Below are 20,297 nucleotides of genomic sequence, written 5' to 3' on the forward strand. Positions count from 1 at the left end.
TTTGCTCTTTACACAGTTGAATGTGCTGACAACAAAAACACACCAAAATGATCAATGGAAATCAATTGTATCAACCCATGGAGGTCTGGATTAGGAATCACACTCAAAATTAAAGTGTAAAAACAAACTCCAGGCTGATCCAACTTTGATGTAATGTCCTTAAAACAAGTCCAAATGAATCTGTGTTGCTTCCTGAGTGGACACTATGATTTCACACAAGTGTGATTGACTTGGAGTCACATTGTGTTGTTCAAGTGTTCCCTTTATTTTTTTTGAGCAGTATATATATATATGCTTTTGTTTTGGTTTTTTTTCTCACAGAACTGATGCATCTGATGCACCATCTCTGTCTTACATACTTTATTTCATTGATTCAAGCCCCATAACATGTGGGACTTACACCAATGAATATTTCATGTTTGAGTTACATCAACAGAGATAACATTTAGAAATGTAAGCCATATAGTCTTGTAGCCAAGCATCACAGAAAGCTTCAGATAATCTTGTGACATGGTTTTCTGGTGAGTGGATCCATCTTTACATCACTCAGCGGAGAAGAAGAAAGCTTAGTTCATCATCCAGTTAAAATCTGTGTCAGATACTCCCATGTACAGGATGTGTATGCGCACATGCATGTGATTTAAAAGAAAAAAAAAAAAAAAAAACAGGCTTACTGTGAAGCAAATGGCATGGAAAACTGAGCCGGTCAGTCCTGCACAAAAGTAGATATAAAAAAATAGAGCAGAGATATCGGGTTTGATATGTGTCACATGGAAATGTGCTCTGGTGCTCTCAGTGAATTGAGGGTAAAGGCCAGTGTGTATTACCGCTGCGTAAAACACATCCTGGGCGGAGCTGTCCGGATCACAAGGCTTTTGTTATCGATTCCCAGTCCCTTTATAGTTGGGAAAAGAAAATGAAAAAAAAAAAAAAAAAAAAAAACATATCAAACTAAAATTTATTTACTCATGTATAAATATTTCAGATGCAAATTTAAGTGTTGGCAGGTTTTACTAGGCAATTCAAAATTCCTGTTGATCCAGAATGATTTAATTTCATTATCTCATATTTAAAACACGAATGACAAATACAGGAAAAACTCCCGTTCAAACCTTGTGTTTACATGCCAGCACACTTCATCATTACAAAAACGACCGATAGTGAAGTTCATTTGCCCAAGAACATGCGTCAGTAAACCTTACTCACCGTGTTTAATGACTCTTCACTCGAAGAACCGTACGATTACTACTGGAGAGCGCAGGGACACGAGGAAACTGGACCAAAGTTCCAGTTGTAAATCTGTTGTTCCACTTTACCGCACAGCAGGACTCCCAGAATACCAGCATTTTGCACAAATCCTATTGATTTCAAGTGGCTGCACAGTGATGTAGAAACATGAAAAATAAGAAAATGAGAATACGACAGACACAGATGCCCGTCATGTCGATATCAAGGTGCGTTTCTTTTTGATAATTTGGTGATCGAAATCTGGATATTGCAGAGGAATGTTAGCAATAGCATACCTTGACCACAGTTCTCTATAAAAGTAGTAGTGATCGAGAGCTAAATGCTCCTTTGCCTTTGAGGCAGCCACCTTTGGAAAAGATATTGAATCAAGAACGATGAATTAAAATGCTTTACGTCCTCTTGTTTGTCGGGGATGCGGTTGCATCATGGCAAGATGAACAGATCGGTATCTGGTCTTCAGTGTCCACTTATGGCCACCTTCATTTAATCCCCAAAAATCCTCTTTGTGCAACGACAGGGTCTCTCCTCCACCCGTCCACTCCATCTGTCAGTGACTCTGTTTTCTTTTCACTTTTGCTGTAATCATTCCTGGACATCTGTGTCCGACCCTGTCATCGACTTATTTCTTTAATTTCTTTCCCAGTCTGTGTTCACCTGTGTCACCGACAGCGGTCTGCCTATTGTTTATGAATAGTCAACTCATTACCGATTGAGTTTCCTTGTTTATCGCGATTCTAAATGCGTCTCGATAACGCCGCACAGCTTTCTGTTAGCAATTTCTGGGTACGTGCGTTCTGGACGATTCCTTGACATTTCGGTCTCAGACACCTCATTACCGGAATTGTTGCTTTGCCATCGACAGCCTGTGCGAGACGTGTTTCCTGGTTATTTGCCGTTCGTCTTGCCCGAAGCTGAAGTGCCAGCTCGTCCGATAGCACCTCCTGCAATTTGCTATTAAAATCTCTGTTGTGAACCTTTACTTTGCCTCGTGAGACATGTCTGTGCTTGAGCTGTTTTATTTATTTATAGTTATATATTATATTTATATAGATTTTTTTTTAAATTTATTTTTTCCCCGATTACCTATCACGACACATTAGGAAACAGACAAAAGGAAAGCCGTTCAATTATTGGCTCAGATTTGGTATTGTGATATGCATATTGAGGTTTTTTTTTTTTTTTTCTTGATATTGTTTAAAGATTTTCACATATTTTGATTTGTGATCCTCTGTGTTAAGAGATCATTTATTATTTGCCTCCTTCATTTTGATGCGCCAAGAATAATTGTGCTCTACTTGTTCTCTTCACATGATAGAAAGAGTCTATGTTACTATTTGTACTACTTTCACTTCTAATCTAAGGGCTCTTTTCAGTTGTAAATGACTGTGGTGAGCTTCAGTTGAACAATCACTCAGGGGAGTGAGTCCTGATCTGCTCCCTCCTTCCTGAGAACAGGGGTCATTGGCAACTGAAGACACTGGTTAGGGTGGCTGGCGGGCCAGATTTCTTATTTAATAATATTTTTTTTTATCATTTATATTTTATTTTTTATATTTTTTATTTTATTTTTTTAATATTTTAATATTTTTTTAATTCTAATTTTGAATTTTAAATTTTGAATTTTGAATTTTGAATTTTAAATTTTATTTTTTTTTATATTTTAAATTTTATATTTCAAAATTTAAATTTAAAATGTAAAATTTTATGCATCAGCCAACTAGGTATCATGTCAATTGAACAAAATGAAAATTGCAATTTAAATATTGAAATTTATATTTAAATTTAATCGCAATATTTAGATTTATTTTATTTCAACTTTAAAAGCATTAATGATCACATAAACGTACTGACACTATTTTGTATGTAATCATCCGCACAAAATTAAACAAAATAAAAATAAAAAAAACAGGGGGTTCTAAATTCAATATTGATTGAAAATACTTATTAAAATATTCAAAGAAAGTAGGTTGAAGGGGCCGGATAAAAACGCAAAACGGGCCGAATGTGGCCCACAGAGTCATTTGGGGTTTGGGTGGCTCGAATAAGGGCCGTCAGTATCGGGTACATGTCCTTGACGCTTCTCATTCGCAGTGTTAAACTGCACTTCGACCGATCCGAGAATACATTCTCACCCCATGCGTCAACACCTCGACTAATGGTGAAGGTTCACTTAGCGTCAAAACCAGACACACGACTCGTCCTCGTTCGACCGACCCAGGACGTCACGGGTGCATCAACGTCGTGTATTTGTATCTAGATCTAAAAGTAAGTAAACCCGAAAAGAGTCGCTTCTTTAGGTTTTTGTAAAAATGACAGGAAAGAGTGCGTAGGAGCCAAACACTCATCAATCTCCTCAGTTGAGTGAGTGTCTACGCTGATTTCTTCTCTTTAAACAGCACGGATTGAACGGGCTTTTGTCAGTAAGGAACGAAATATGACGGCGTTTTCCGACAAACCGTAATTTGGTTATGTAAATATAACCTACATTACGTCATACCGTCAGTTAGCTGACTCGAAGCAAGTCATCATGTGTACTAAACTCAACCAAACTCGCAGATTGCGGTTTAGCTCAGGTTTACAGCAATTGTATCAAAGCTCTCGGCGCAGAGAAAGTTGCTTCGGATAAGAGACTTTGGCATCTCATCCCTATTCGTGTCCACATGCCAGGCGGATTAAGGGGTTGCTTTCTCATTTAACATACACACACACAGCTGAAATCACGGCATCAAGATCATCACTTTTAGAAATTCAGGCCATGTTTAACCCACATTTTTATTTTTTATTTTTTTTCCCCCCCAAACAGGCTGGAATTGGCTTTCATAGCGTTGCCCTTTCAGTCAAGAGTTGCCGCCAATTTATTCTCAGCAGACAGAAAAGGTCAAATTATGCTTCTGTTCAGGATATATCATTTACGCTTTTTCTTAACATACGTGACTTTATTTTCATACCAATTATGAAATACATTTGAAAGGCAGCTCATGCAGTAGTTAAAGTAAAGGATCACATACGGATGAGAAATACTAATGTTTCTTGAATTTGTCTATCATTCACTCTTCCAGTGTGATTCAATGATATTCAATAATATAAATAAAAAAAAAAGAAATGAAAAAATCATACAAAAAAAAAGTATGATTGCTAGACATGCCAAACACTTCTGCAGAGGATAAAGAATGCTCACCTGGGCGATTCCCCCCTTATATTTTCTGTGAGTTGCATTTCAAGTAAGTATATATTTTCCGTAGGTTTTCACTCATGCTTCGATCATGTCTAAATGTGAAATATTACAGCCATTTACTTTTCAAATGATAGGTTATCAATCGGTGTGAATAAAGGGAATTCCGATATGTATTGGATTGAACATTGAACCCAGAAAAAATAACACATGGTACTTTGAAATGTCGAAACATCTCAAAATGTGTGTCTATCTTTTTGGATTACTCACTTAAGGATCCTCCTCTCGCGTATTAACTAGTTAAACCCTCAGGTTTGGTTCAGTATTCTTACTTATTTATAATAAAACAATCACCACATCCTTTTTATTCTTCCTAGACAGACAAAGGGAAATGATGGTCTGGGAGCATTTCTGAGCAAGACATTTTTTTTTTTATTTTTTTTTTTAATAATTAATCATTTATTTCCCAAAAGGCCTGCATCCCAGCAATCCAAAACACCCTCTAAATGAAGGTGAGGAGTCAACTAAGCCTCGGCAAATTATTCAAGGTAGTCACAAAGTATTTGTGTGTGCAGATTAACTGTGGTCACCCCCTGAAGTGAGCAGTCAGACACTTTCTCATTACGCCAACTTCCTCTTTGTTGCCAGCCTCGCATTGGCTGCTTGTGTGTGTGTGTGTGTGTGTGTGTGTGTGTGTGTGTGTGTGTGTGCGAGCCAACAAGCTGTGAGTAAATCGAGAGCACGGGACCATTATTCTACATCGTGCTGCTGAACTAGAAAAGACGACTGAATCAGGAAGTACTTTCTGTCTATGAAATATAAAATCATTAATGCGATAATTGTCCTTTCATTTCACATTTTTTTAAAGTCTTGCTTTCTATTTGGTGTTGCAAAGCTTTTGGCTGAAATATCATCATATTATGGATACTCGTCCTGTTTTAAACGTATAACTCGGTTCCTGCAAAATCACATTGTAGAGGATTTATATGTGATGAAAAGAAAAAAAAAACACAACATATTTTCCTTTTTCTGCCTTTTTCTCACAATAATTCACACTCAACACGTCTCATTTTCCAGCCCCTCGGATTTTTTAATCGCGGTCACGATTCATTGATGACATGAGCGAGTGCTGTCATGTGTGTGTTTTGAAATGATCTCGTTGCGTTTGTGCGAACACGGGGATTACCAGAGGGTATTATGCATTTCTTTTCGGCTGCGCCCTCCGGGTTTCTCCACCGTAAAATCAGCCTTCTCCATCTCGCCCTATTCTTTGTATCCTCTTCTCTCACACCAGCTCACTCCATGTGCTATTTCACTCCATGGGTTAATCTTCTCTCTGGACCTCCTGCCTGGCAGCTCCAACCCGAGCGTCCTTCTACCAAAATGTTCACCATCCTTCCTCTCTAAAGTCGACCTTCTCTCCAAAACATCTAACCTGCTGTTCGACTCATTCCTGATCCTCTCCATCCTGGTCGCTTCCGAAGAGAACCTGAACATCTTCATCTCCGCAACCTCCACCTCTGCTTCCTGTCTTTTCCTCAATGCCACTCTTTGTATCCTTAGGTGTGCACGCCGATACTAAGGTTCGCTTTGGAACCTGTCAAAAAGCGTCTTTTTTAGCCCAGCCGTGTTCAACGTGTTCCATGCTAGTATCTAATTTGACCCGCGGAAGTCAAAACCGAGAGCGGCTTTTTCATTCGGGTGTAAAGCTGCAAGATTTAAACTCAATAACTGTATTCAGTCCACACTGTCACAGAGGGTTCTTACCTTCAATAATCACTGCCAGTCATCCCCATCCCATTTCAAATATGGAGCTCCGCTTTAATGAAATTCACAAGCGTGCATCGAATAGTGTTTCACCGACACTGTTCTCTGTTTTTGACGGTAAAATATTAGTTGTGAAGCAATATATCCATCATTTTCACAATGTTGATACTCCCGCAACGGTCTCAGTGACGTACATCGCATTGGGTACTGATCATCCTTTACTGGATAGACTTTGCTCGTAGCTGTCAAACCTCGTCATGGCAACTGGACTTTCTCCCTTCCCCATGTCTGCGTTGGGTTCCTTGAGGTTCTCTGGTTTCCTCCCACAGTCTAAAAACAAACAGAAGGTTCACCGACCTTGATTTTCCTCGATGTGTGAACGAGTGACTGATGTTTTGTTGTAGCTCGCCGTGTCTCTGCTAACGTCCAGGATGTGCTCGCCTCACACCCAAGGCCGACAAGCATCTTCACAAGCCTGTAGGATAAGCGGTGTAGATAAAAGATAAACAATGACGTTCCTCGTCTCATCCCAGTGGCGTCTTCGGGTCTAATAGACTAAAAAAGGGGAGTTTTTGTCGTTTACCTGCGGGTTGTGGAAGGGCTTTGGTCGAAGTTGAGGGGGTTCGTGATGCTAATAAGTCAGTTGTTCTGCATCGACTCGGTTGAATGGGGTCGTTCTTTTCACGTGTGCGTTATTATGTTTGGCCCGTTTGGAGAACAACATTAGGAATCCTAGGGATTTACCCGGGTTCGGAATTTGAACGAGTAATTACAATGTGTAGATTGCATGAAACAACAGAAACCCATTAGTTCTTTTGGGCTGAGGCTCGGTGGCAGTCGCAGGAGCCGAGGGGGATCCTAGATACAATTGTTCACCTACATTTACCGCCACGCTTGGATCGGCCTGGAGACGGATCGATGCTCACATACCGGATCTATCTGCGAACCCCGAAAACAACCCAGTAAGATCCGCAATCGAAACCAGGCTCCGACAATTCCCGTCCGAGCTTGAGCCCGGGTGAACCGATGGGTTTCTTTTCACGCAATCTTCACATTAGCGTTATAATTACCCGTTCAGACTGGAACTCATGCGAGTCCCGAGACTTTGTGCTTCTGTTCCCCGATCGTCACGAACGCACACATTAGCATAGCTCCATTCAGCGTAGTTGCTGCTAAACAACCGCTTCATGAACATTATACACCCTGACAACTTGTAGCAACCACGACCCCAGCGGGTACATAAATCCGGTTGCCGGGACATGATTTGATGATCCACAAAGACCAGGATGACCGAGAACCTTCACAGATACTCCGCTAATGTTTTGATATCTGACTTGATTTCATGCCATTTGATTTCATCATGTACTGAATAATTTGTGTATTCTTTTTTCTGTTTATTTTTACGCTTGATTCTTGTTTCTGCTTAAGAGAGGCTCATTCATTTATCTGCTAAAGCTTCCAATGCTGTTTAAAAACAAGAATCTGTGTAAAAGAATGTAAAGATACAACACCGGAAAGTGGAATATACCGTTTCCCGTACAGTCCAAAACATCAGGTTAACCGCATTAGCGGCTAATAACGATTTGCCAGAATTTGCTTCAAACTCTTCTCATTTCTCCCCCAACCCGACCCCCGAAGAAAATATATTTCATAAAGTCTTTAGATTTACTTTTATCCAATTTGTCTTGTAGTGTATCGTTTGCTCTCTTTGATGTATTTTATATCTTTTTGAATGTTTTTTTTTTTATGTTTTAGGATGTCGGCCTCTCATCCTTGTATTTATTCCTGATTGCTCTCATGTCTGCCATAATGATTCCCCTTTTTTTTCCTCCTCTGTCTGGTGACTTGAGCACAGGAGTCGCCAGCGTAAACATGATGTCAATGTTTAGTTTTATCTGCCGGGGTAATTAGTGCAGTTTAAATTGTATTGATCTCCTCCGACGCTCAAACTTCCATTGCGAGCACTCAGAGCGACATTAAGGGGAAGCAAGTTAGTCCGGGAAAGGACATTTTTTGATTCATGCATGAGTTGTTTATATTCCAGTAACTCTTCCTCGTCAAACATCCGAGCCTTCTGGAAACTCCCGTCTACATTTAAGCCGCATTGATTTTTACTAACTGGTAGTTGTTGCAGCCACTTTAAATTACCCTTAAGGCCAGAGACTCGGATTACTCCTGCAAAGAAAAAAAAAAAAAAAGCAAGCAGAAGATCATTGTGGAGTAGACTGGCGATTGCGGGGGTCAAGGATGCCTAGCGGTGTCCGCCGCATATTAAATCCGTAGCGTAAAGGTGATCACTCGCTAAAAAGGTTGAACTTGATGATGATTGATTATCGTCTCCCGCCGTGTTCCCGGGAGTTTCGTTTCCGGTCGACTCGTGTTGTCATGTGACATGTATGTGTGAGTTTTTCTAACAACCTCCGTGTGCCCTGTCCTCCACCCCGCATCCCCCTCTTTTTTTCCTACCTCTAGGGAAGCTGGAGCTGAAAACTGGGGCACAGAAGGCTGCCAAACGCTCGCACCGACCACCGTCCATACCAAATGCCTGTGCAGCAGGATATCCACCTACGCCGTGTTAGCGCAGCAAGCTAAAGACCCGGTGAGTCACCGGTGGATACTCCGATGTCCTCTTTGGGACATTTGGGGTAATTAAGTAACTGCTTCCACGGCCCAGAGCGGTTGTAACATTTTTCTTTTTTTTTTTTTTCAGAAAAGTGTTGAAGGGGGGGGTTAGTTGGGAGTGAGAGACTGGAAAGTACATTGCAGCATGGTAGGGGAGGTGGCACGGAGATGGAAAGGAATGGAGGGTTTGCGGTTGAAAATGTCAATAAAATCAGAAAAAAAAATAATCGACTGAGACGTTAAGGATGAGCAAAACAGAGGAGGAGGAGAGAAGGAAGAGCTTTGGCACCCAAACAGCCGATGTGATTAGGAAAACCGGCATGCTTATGCGGATTTATCTTGTAAATTATAAATATGAACACAGTTCGCAATTTGTTCGGTGCTCCTTGGTTGAAATGTGTAAAGCAGAGTCCGGGGTGTTTGTTCGCGCTAATGTTGCAACGAGATGTTGGGATATTGCTTGCATCCAGTAGGACAAGCCTGGAACATTTCCAGGCGGAGGTGCTCGAGGGACATGCTAATCAGATGCCCGCATCACCTCAACTGGCTTTCTATGCGAAGAAGCAGCAGCTGCTACTTTTCTTCCCTCTGGATATCCCAGCAACCCTGGATGCTTTTGAGGCCGAGCCCAGAAACCTGTCATAAGAGGAACAAAAAAATAAATAAAAAAAGAAGGAAAAAAAAAACAATCAATTTGGCCAATTATATATAGATTTATTTATATATTTTTTTTCTTTTTCGCAACAAAAAGCTCATCATGAGATATGACAGAAGGGATGGAATATTAAAATATAATATAACATGAAGTGACCGTCGTTCTCAATTGGTTCAATTCAGGTTTTATGCTTAAAGGTATTCGTGTTATTTAATTGTATTTACTTTTATCACTAATTTCTTTGTTTATTTTAATATATTTCTCAATTCTCGAAAAGGCCACACATACTATACATCGGAAACCAAAACTGCAGTTCACCTGCAGAATATCAAAACTCTCAAAAGAATGTCATAACAATGATTGTTCTTTGTAAATAATGGAATACCATCAATACAAATTAAATAGATAAGCAATGGTCCAAATGCTCCTTAGCATGTTTTATGTATCTATATATTTTTCGTGCACATTTTGTTGTTAAGCACAACCCAGTCTTTAACCTGTAAGCCGTTTTAAGCCACATGCGATCAGCTGACACCTCCATCCCTTACACCACCCAAGTATTTAAACTTGCTGGTACGATACTGGCCTTTGTGTTGTAACCAATTAAACCTGAAAGGTGGATTCTATTTAAATAAGTTATATGGGATTTCAGATAACACTCGCATGCAGAAGTCCTCTTGGAAATAATTGGTTGTAAGTGCATATGGCGTGGACAGTCTTGGCCACAGCATAACCTTAAGCCACTGTATTTTAAACTTTTGGGTGCATTAATTCAAGTGACAGGTGTCTTGGTCTTTTACCCGGAAGGATCAAGTCATTTACTCCGAACACGGATAAGTCTGTTTGCTCCTTTCTTGAGGTAGCGTTACAATTGTATGATACTGATCTTTTAAGGTCCAAGTTGGATGTTCGTTATATCACTGACTACTTTGAGCCTCTGAGAATACTAATGTTTTAAGATGCGATCAAGAATAATGCATCCCAGCGGGTTTAATCCAAGCTCACCGAACATTAGCATGTGAGCGTAGCATGCCGAGGCTCTCGCCCGTTCCTTTACCGTATGTCTAAAAGTATTTTTGTTTATTTGTTTCTAAAACTTTCCCCTTGCTCATGAGCGCCTGCGGGGGGAAGCTTGGAATGGCTGCTTTTCTGAAAGCTCTGCCTTTTGGCTCGATTCCCCTTCAACCACAACAGACACCCGCTTCACCGCCATCAATTCTGACAGCGGGCCAATTCATCCGTCTGCCTGTCCATCTCACCTGCCCTCGCTTGGAAACAAGATTCCAAGATACTTGATCATCTTCTATCCCTTCAAACATGACTGTAATTTCCAGACTCTTGCGTGCACTTGAATATAAGCCACACTGGCTACAAATAAACTAATAAATGTATGCGTGCATACATAGGCCGCAGGTGTCCATGTTGTAACATGAGATATTTACGCAGAAACATTTTTTTTTTTAACTAATGATCAAATACATACTGGTAACATCCACAAATACATACTGAAAATGCATTTTTTTTCCAAATTGTGCTTGCAACAGGTTGATGAAAAGGATTATTAATAAATTACACAAAGAAAAGTCCATCCATCCAATTAAAAGGCCTCGGAATTTCACGGTCATTTCATTGGTCCGATTTGACGAGGCTAAACGTTTTGGCGCCGTGAACTTCGGTAACCCCAAAAAAATCCATAAATTAGCTCCACCACTGTTTAAGCCGCAGTGTTCAAAGCATTTTAAAAACGTAGCGCCTTATAGTACGAAAATTACAGTAGATATAAATTGAATATGTATTACTCATATTGTTGATGTATTAGCCAAGCTAGCACTTAGCTGCACATTTGGATGGAAGGGGAAACGCCTTGTAAGATGGAATGTGAATGGCACGTCTTAAAGTGTTAAATAGAAGGCTTTCCTTCTGTTTTCTACATGCATTCAATTGAAACTGTGGACAGATTTCTGGAAAAAAAAAAAGAAAAAAAAGTAGCTATTGCGAGATTTGAGATGATCGCAGCATTTTTTTTTTCTCACTTTTGCCCCTTCCGCCCCTGGACATGAAAAGCGGCTCAGAATTAGAATCATATATATGTATATATGATGCTTAGACTATCATTCTTTAATTGTTTTTTTTAATTATTATGCTGAAGCCTGAAACATGTTACACTGATCTAGGTAATATACATTGACATTTAATTAAAATAACTAAAAACAATGAGTGCGACCCAGGGATGTAGAAATGTCCAGAAAAAAAAAAAAAAAAAGCTTTTATTTATAATTCTTTTATATGTTGAATTTCATTGACTTTTTTTTTTCCCCCCCTTTGCTCGTATTGAATAGAATTTCAATTCCACGCCGTCAATTAACAGTACTTTTGTCAGAAGCTATTTTGTTATATCTCTCCATAATTTTCCATCCCCGCCTTGTTGGCATTATCACGTTCTAGACGTCAGTTTAATACAAAGTGCATTATTGGCATGTCCTTTTCAAGGAAAAGTGGTGAAATTCTATTCGTGTGTGTTCGATGAGAACAAGTTCTCCAGACTTTACGTGCTTTTCTTTTTCCATACATTTTCTGAATGCCATGCAAACCAATTACTTCCCTTAATTCCGCTCCTACCTCAAAATCACAAATTCCATTAAAAGCAATTACCTGCATCGGTTATCTAAGCTGCTATTTCTGTTTCCCGTGACTCCTGTTTCATATATCGACTGTTATGCAGCAAGCAGGTCGACCGTGTTGAGTCAAAGAGGGCAACGGGGGGAAAGCTTATTGACTTGTGTTACATTTGCGCGAAGAGTGTGTTTGTCATTCGTAAGTCGTCGCTGGGTCAGGTTGCGGTTGCTGTGTGTTGCGTCGCTCCGCGGCCCTTTCTTCTTTTTAAATTCCAGCGGGGATTTGACTTTAAGACAGCGGAAAAGACCGCGAGCGGCTCGCGTCCGACGGTCGAAATCGACTCGGGTGTTTGCGAACACGCAAACCCAAACACGCGTGCGTATAAATTGCGTCCGGGAGGCGTGGCGAGTTTAGCGGAGCTGAGTATCGGCGGCCCGGCTCTGACGGCTCATCCCGGGCCGTGGTACGAGGGACGAGGAGGGTTCAGGATCAACCTCCATGTTTAATAGAAAAAGGGAGCAGGGGTTTGGTAGCAGAGGCTGCCATTACGGGCAGTTTACAGCGAAGAAAAGGATAGTTGGTTAATCCTGTTTACTTTCTGTAGCCTCTGAGATTTGTGTATCTGTGCGTTTGTTTGCATGCGTGCTTAGATCTTCACTTTCAGCGACGAGACGGGTTGTCACTTGGAAGAAATAGAGAGAGGAGTTGATTGATGGAGGTCACGAGGCCGTACGATACGCCCAGGCGCTTAATTCCCAAAATGACTGCAGTGGGAAAACCAAGCGTTCTTATACGTCCGGACTCATTGCCTCCGCGGCCCTCGGAGGAATCGTGTGATTCACGGTCGAAGGAAGGTATCGGATTTCCAAATAAAATGTCCAATTTAACGTTTTGCGGCTCGACTTGATTAAACGACAACATCTTTGTGCTTTTCCGGCGTAGACGGCGGTCGCGGCACGTGTCGAAACGGACATTTATTGCATTCCGAAGTTCGGTTTTGGGAGCGATCCAGGGTTAGCTTCTGTCCGGGCAGGTGAGCAGGAACGCAGAGATAAAGGTCAGCGGCTCAAGCGGTGGACGAGACATCGATCCAGCCAGAGTACAGACAGACAACACACACACACACACACACACACACACACACACACACGTGGCTGGGACAGAATAGGGATTACTTTGGTGTTTCCATAACTTATTTACAACCCATATAGCGCATCAAAGCAATTTCCTCAAAAGAAGGATGTATATTTGATGATGGCAAATGATGTGGGGGGGGTTTATTCTTGTTTTTTTTGTTTTTTTTTTTTCCTATAAGCGATTTCTCACAGTTTCTCTCCTCCAGCACGCTAATTACATTTTGGAGTCGACACAGCATTTATTTGAGGCTGTTTCCTTCCATGTTATTGCTGTGCATCAGAATATCTCACTTATTTCATTACATCTCATTTTTTTTATTTAGGCCCCTTGATAGAAAAGTCATGCAAGTTATCAAAAAAAAACCAAACAAACTATACAGAGGATGTTAACTGTTAATATTTAGATTTATGCTAACATTACAACAGAAAGGAAAATGAACGCTTCCTTCAATCACGCAGGCTGGCAAAGTTACAGTTTGCAAATATCGCTCTGCTGTCGACTCTAATTACAAGACGAGGGTGGAAAAATTTATGAGGGACTGCAAGGAGTTGCGTAAGTCATTGAATTCCTGCCGGAACAAACCTAAAGTTATAATAATAATAACGAGTGACGATGAGGCATTAAATATCTGAAACCATTTAGATGATTTTCCCAGTAGTTTACTAACAAACAAGACGGTGTTATTGTTCTCACGTCCATGCGTTTGCGCTGCTGTTGTAAAAGATATAAAATTACGGGGACGGCCGAGCAGAGGGTTGTGTTTTCACAATCTATATATAGAACGGCGTTTACATGTGAACTGAGGTGTGCAATCAATTGAAGCAGCTGTCTCATTGGATGTTCATCATCCGCCATTGTCTTCCCCGCTGAAGATATTTAAACAGCAAATGAAATGAAAGAAATGAATAAGTGATGGTTTGGTTTCGGAATAGAGGCTCTCAGAGCTTCTGACAGCTGATCCTCAGAAGCATCTTGATGTTCCTCGTATTTTCCTTTTATTCAAACGATACATTTTTTTTTTTTTTTTTTTACGTACACACGCTTGTGAAAAAAGAAAAATCAAAACATCGGACGTAAGAGAAATAGCCATCGGAATGATGTCACTGGGCATCATAATTACAGAATGAGACGATCGCCAAAGACCCCCTCCATCCGAGACGTCTCACGGAAATCCTCTTCCGACCCGAACACCGAGGGATGCATTCGGAGGAATAAAATTCGATCGATCGGCGTACGACCTCACGTCTTCATTGCGAACGGAAGCAAAAGGAAGAGTCCATGAGTGAAATTACATTACATTTGGCAGACGCTTTTATCCAAAGCGACTTACAATAGAGGACATAAGCACTGCAAATAACACTTGCAAATACAAGATGCACAGGAAATATACAGAACAGTAAGCTGGGGTTATTTTTTTTTGGTTTTCTTTTAAGACAAAAACGTACACACACACACACTGCATAGCCTAACTTGCTGCCTAACCTGATCTGGGGCATCAGCGCAGTAAAAAGTCCTGAAAGAGAAACGTTTTTACCTGTTTCTCGAAGGTTGAGAGAGATGATGCTAGTCTGGTTGCTTCCGGAAGTTTGTTCCACCACTGAGGTAGTAGAACGGAGAACAGTTTTGCCTGAGATCGCTTAGAGCGAGCAAAAGGTACTGCTAGTAGGTTTGTATTAGAGGAACATAAGGTCTTATCATTTGGTTCAGATATGCTGGACCTGTTCCTGAGGTGGTTTTGAAGGCCAGGGTCAGGACCTGGTGCTTGATCCTGGCAGCTACTGGACGAACAGAGGTGTCACATGAGCCCTTCTGGGTTGAGTGAATACCAACCGAGAGAGGATGTGGAGTAAAAGAGAGAATATCGGCGGTGGAGATTATGAATGGAGTCAGTTGCAGGGATAATTACAGAAACAGGGAGAATGAGAGAGTTAAGGAGGAGCCAGTCTGATAGGTATTAGAGGAGGGAGGAGGAATGTCAGTGAGAGGATATAAGTAGGTTAAACTTCCTGAGCTGAAAATAGCTATCTTCTCCATCACATGGTCGCCAGGCTGCCAAGGGGAGCTCGGCCGAATCCGGCTCGGCCTAAAACACGCTTTCTAATCTGCGATCTATCTTTTTTTGTTGGGTCTGCTTTTACTCGGTTTATACATAAAGTGCAGACACATATATCGTTCCGGTGCAACACAGCATTCTTAATATTTAGGCCAGGGCCTCGGGACTGAGCAGTTGTGCGTGGGTGTGTGTGTGTATGTGTGTGTGTGTGTCTGAGAATACTTTGTGTTCCTTCTTTTCCACATGCCAGTTGCTTCTTTGTACCCCCCCCCATTATCCAAATAGACACTTAATCGCAGCACACTCGCATAACCCAACGGTGCCAATTAAGAAAACACCATTAGACAAATTGACACAGCTGAGGGACAATTTGCGCATGGATAGTGAGTAAATCACATGTGAGCCCGTGATTTATTCCTCTTCTTTTGAAAATTGAATTGAGAATAAAAAATAAAAAAAAGACTTGGAGGCAAACTACAAAATCATTCGAATGTTTTGGGTACTGATGCGTATTCATGACATTTTATCGGTCGGATTTGATAACGCAGCTTGAGGAAATCCATACGTAGCACGTACGTGAGAATAGATAGTATAGCATAGTAAAGGTGGCGTTGCAGGGCGGTGTTTGGCGCTGCCGCCTCACAGCGGGAAAGTGCAAGCTTGGACGTTCCCTGTACGGTTGCATCTCCAAACGTGGCCCCGTGAAGGAATGGCCAGCGGTCCAGGGTGAAACCCATCGTGATCGGCTCCAGGTGTAGATACGAATGGTTGAACGAAAAGGACTCCAGGACTACAGATGGAAATTAGCTATAAGCTACAATCTGGTACAAACATCTCTGCCTCTGTGCTTGATGTATTTGCACACTGTCCTAATAAACTTCAAAACAAACAATAAATGGATGAAAAATTAGCAGGGCCTCTATAGTACCATTTGGCTTGCATCTCTATTAAATATGGACGTCCGGTATGCACGTGAGATCGGTGCACGGCTCGTATCCCGGCTGCGAGAAGGTGGTGAGGTGTGATGGAGAGGTTCAAGGTGGAGGGGAAACATGGGGGATCGGCTTTGACCTTCTCCTTTGGTCGCTGTGGTGATGGACGGGCTGACAGATGAGGTCAGACAGGCATCGTCTTGGAACTTGATGTTTGCATGTGACGTTGGAATCCATAGTGAGAGCGGGTGGGACACGTGGAGGGAAATCTGGAAAATCTAGAGAGGTGGAGGTCTGCTCTGGAAAGGAGCGAAGGTTCGTCGCAGCAGGACAGGAGATATCTGCGAGAAAGAGAGGGACCTACTTGGAACGGTGAAGCTACAGGGAGTGGAGGATTTTAAGGGTCAACAGTTCAGGAGTTTGGAACGAAGGTGAAGGAACGGGTGGAGAAACGTGTCAGGAGTTCTCTGCCAAAGAAGATTATCAGCCAGAATGAAAGACGTCCAGAGATGTGGTTTGGAGGCAGCGGCATTGAAGAGGAGACAGGAAGCAGAGCCGGAGGTCGCGGAGATGAAGATGTTGAGGTTCTGAGGACGGAGAGGATCAGGAACGAGTCCATCAGAGGGACGACACACGGTTAGATGTTTCGGAGAAAACACGGACCGAGATGGTCGGGTCGTGTTGGAGGAGGGTGAAGGTCAGCCGGGGTCGGAGCTGCCGAGCGGGAGGACGAGAGGAGGACCGAAGAGAAGATTCAGAGATGGAGTGAAAGAGGACATGAAGTTAGTTTGTTTGAGCGAAGAAGACACAGATTAAAGTTAGAAGGAGGAGGTTGAAGAGGAGAGAAGATCCAAAAGGAGAAGAAGAAGAAAAGATCCGTCCGTGGAGCTTCTCGGACGTCCGGGTCGTGGAGAATTCTTGTTGAAATCTCGGCAACCGGACTTGGATTTCTTCCCTCCCAGAGGCCTCTTCGGTTCCAGTGGTTCTGAATATAATTGGCGAGGTTTGGGGCGAGTCCAGATCATGTAAATGGGAGATTTGATCATTCTGGTTCCGGTTCTGGATCTTTCGAGTCTTTGTGTGCAAATCCGCCTCGGTATCGATCCCAGCATGAGTCCCGGCAGGTCATTAGAACTGGAGAAGCTTCTCAGACGAGGGCTGGAACGTCTTCAAGTGGATAAATCAAGTTCAGTTGCCACAACGAGAGGGTTTTTTTTTTTTTACTCCAAGCAGAAACCCTGGATTTCCTTATTTTCCCCTTTTTTTTTTTTTTTTCTTCCCTTATAAAAGGCGGTTCAGATATTCCACTTCCATTCCTCTCTGATTGTGTCTGTTTGTCATATTGATAGTCCGACCTTTTCTGTGTTCCTCTGGGGATATTGTCTTTTTTGATGGGTCAGGAGAAAGCAGGAAAAAAAAAAAAAAAAGAGCGCTTTGAATCCAGCGTTTCTCTTTGAATTTCTTCCCCGTTTCACTTTTTCGCTTTCTCTTAGTTGCCGCTAACTCTCCCTTCCACATCTGCTCCTGAATGTCTTCCTTTTATTTTGTGCACCTCTTATTATTCCCTCGCCTCGTCTGACTCCAGCATTTTCAGCCTGCGGTATCTCAAACAGAGAAGGAAACACACACACACACACACACACGGTGGTTTTCAATGACTCGGCGCACAACCCCGGACGTGTGTGTGTGTGTATGTTCTTTTACACAGTCACCTTGTGCAGTTTAAGTGTGTGTACGGTGATAAATCTCGACGAAAGGGATGACTGGCCATCCCGGGGGGGGAAATTGAGGTAGACTCATATCGCAGTTAAGAAAGTATTGCTATTTTTGGTTCGTCAATTACGATTCATATGCGATTATTTAAATGATCGGGTTTCGGACGATCGATTTTCGACTCCTCATGGTCGGTTCTGGTTCCGCTCTGCAGGACATGGGTCCGACCAGCATGCCCTCGGTGCCCCTCATGGTCGGCTGCGGGGTCTCGTGCACTGCTCTGCTGATCCTGCTGCTCATCTACGCTGCCTTCTGGAGGTCAGCATTGTCACACAAAGATATTTTCTAGATATGCTTATTTTGTATTTGTTTGTACAGCGATGCAGATTCATTCATTTTCATTTTTTTGGAACACAACTTGGAAATCAAGTGAATGGAATATATGTCTGGTAATGTTTATCTCGCTGTTCTTTGCAGGTACATCCGTTCTGAGAGATCAATAATCTTGGTGAACTTTTGTCTGTCCATCCTTGCCTCCAATCTATTGATTTTGGTGGGACAATCTCAAACGCTGAGCAAGGTAAGAGGAAGTTGCGGATAACCGCGCGCATACTTTTGTAAAAGCATTTCACGTCGTGTTTGTCAACACATGCATGACTATAGATTTGCCGACCAGATGTTTTATCGTTCCTGGAAACGACTATGAGCCTCCGTCCCGATACCAGAGGTTGTTGACGGAGGTCAATAGTGACGTAGTAATGAACGCAGTTCGGTTGGATACGCCATGTATCCTTTTTATTTTGATTCGTTTAGATTTCCTGGGGTAGTTATTTTCAAAAATGAAGACGAACTATAAGAAAAAAAACAACTTTATTTATCCCGAAGGAAATTGTTATGCCAGAGTTACAAGAAAAACATAATAATAATAATAAATGATAGTAGAAAATTGTAAAAAAAAAAAAAAAAAAAAAAGGGAGGGGGGGTAAGAAATACAAATAAACTATAAAGAAAAACATAATAATAATAAATAATAGAAGAAAATTGTAAAAAAAAAAAAAAAAAAGGAAAAAGGGGGGTAAGAAATACAAATAAACTATAAAGAAAAACATAATAATAATAAATAATAGAAGAAAATTGTAAAAAAAAAAGGAAAAAGGGGGGGTAAGAAATACAAATAAACTATAAAGAAAAACATAATAATAATAAATAATAGAAGAAAATTGTAAAAAAAAAAAGGAAAAAAGGGGGGGGTAAGAAATACAAATAAACTATAAAGAAAAACATAATAATAATAAATAATAGAAGAAAATTGTAAAAAAAAAAAGGAAAAAAGGGGGGGGTAAGAAATACAAATAAACTATAAAGTGTCTTAAGTGCCAAGTGAAAGTGCACAAGAGTATGAAAAAATATTGCACATTATTTAACATACTCAAATGTTGTGTTTCACTTCAGGGCCTTTGTGCTGTGATCGCTGCCTTCCTGCATTTTTTCTTCTTGGCGTCCTTCTGCTGGGTGCTGACAGAAGCCTGGCAGTCTTACCTGGCGGTCATCGGCAAAATGAGGTCACGACTCATTCGGAAGCGTTTCCTGTGCCTGGGCTGGGGTGAGCACTCCCGAGCGCAATTACAGCATTTTCCCATCAACGAGTGTTAATTTTACCCCTTGATTTTTAATTTCCGGCGTGATGAAAATGCATCGCTGGTTTGTGTTTCATTTGTATTATCAACATCCGTCCGCGCATGCGTTCAAAACACTTTCAAGCCTTGGCTGTTCGGATTCAAAAATTAAAAAAAAAAGCTGAAAATATCCTTCGCACATGTCAATACGGGTCTGAAATATTGCGCTCACAAGTTTACAGTACTCATTTTAACACATTCACCATCGAGACGACGGAGAAGTCAAGTCAGGTTATATTAATATAGCGCTAAATCCCACACAGTTGTCTGACATTTTACATGTAGAACAGGTCAGGACCCCCGAATATGACTTACAGAAACCTGTAAAACTTTCCCCCCATGAGAAAATACTGCTTTTTACCGGGGCAGAAACCTTGGACGGGCACCAGATAAATGTGGGCGTCCCTTTGGTTGCAAAGAGAGAAACAACCACACAGATCGAAAGCAAGAGTGTGATAGAAAGGCAAGGGGATGATCTGTCTCTACAAATTAGTAGCGCTGACGGTCACATCGTAACAACGGAAATGATGCATTAATAGTTTTAATACTCATTAAAGAAAAAACACTGGTGGATATCAGGGAAGACACACCCTGAGGTCAGGGGTCGGCAACCCATGCGGCTCTTCCATCTTTACACCGCGGCTCCGAAAATAAATGATAAATATTTAATTGAAGTATATTTCATTTGTGTTAATTCCTTTTTTGA

The 20,297-nt window shown here is 41.4% G+C and overlaps 1 protein-coding gene across 29 annotated transcripts in view; it reads left to right on the forward strand.

Moving 5' to 3' along the window:
• adgrb2 (adhesion G protein-coupled receptor B2) overlaps nt 1-20,297 on the forward strand; it is a 208,140-nt gene that overhangs the window by 145,584 nt on the left and 42,259 nt on the right. For all 29 annotated transcript variants that reach the window (XR_015108006.1, XM_086171280.1, XM_086171266.1 and 26 more), the window contains 4 exons: nt 8,660-8,786; nt 18,130-18,233; nt 18,393-18,495; nt 19,368-19,518. Coding sequence is in view for 28 of the 29 variants with exons in the window: in XM_086171280.1 (XP_086027406.1) it covers nt 8,660-8,786; nt 18,130-18,233; nt 18,393-18,495; nt 19,368-19,518 (485 nt within the window). In the remaining variant the exon portion in view is untranslated. The remainder of the gene's footprint in view (nt 1-8,659; nt 8,787-18,129; nt 18,234-18,392; nt 18,496-19,367; nt 19,519-20,297) is intronic.

This window comes from Fistularia commersonii, chromosome 24 (assembly GCF_037954325.1).
Source record: "Fistularia commersonii isolate RoL2024-O1a breed Wild chromosome 24, RoL_Fcom_v1.0, whole genome shotgun sequence".
NCBI classification, from domain to species: domain Eukaryota; kingdom Metazoa; phylum Chordata; class Actinopteri; order Syngnathiformes; family Fistulariidae; genus Fistularia; species Fistularia commersonii.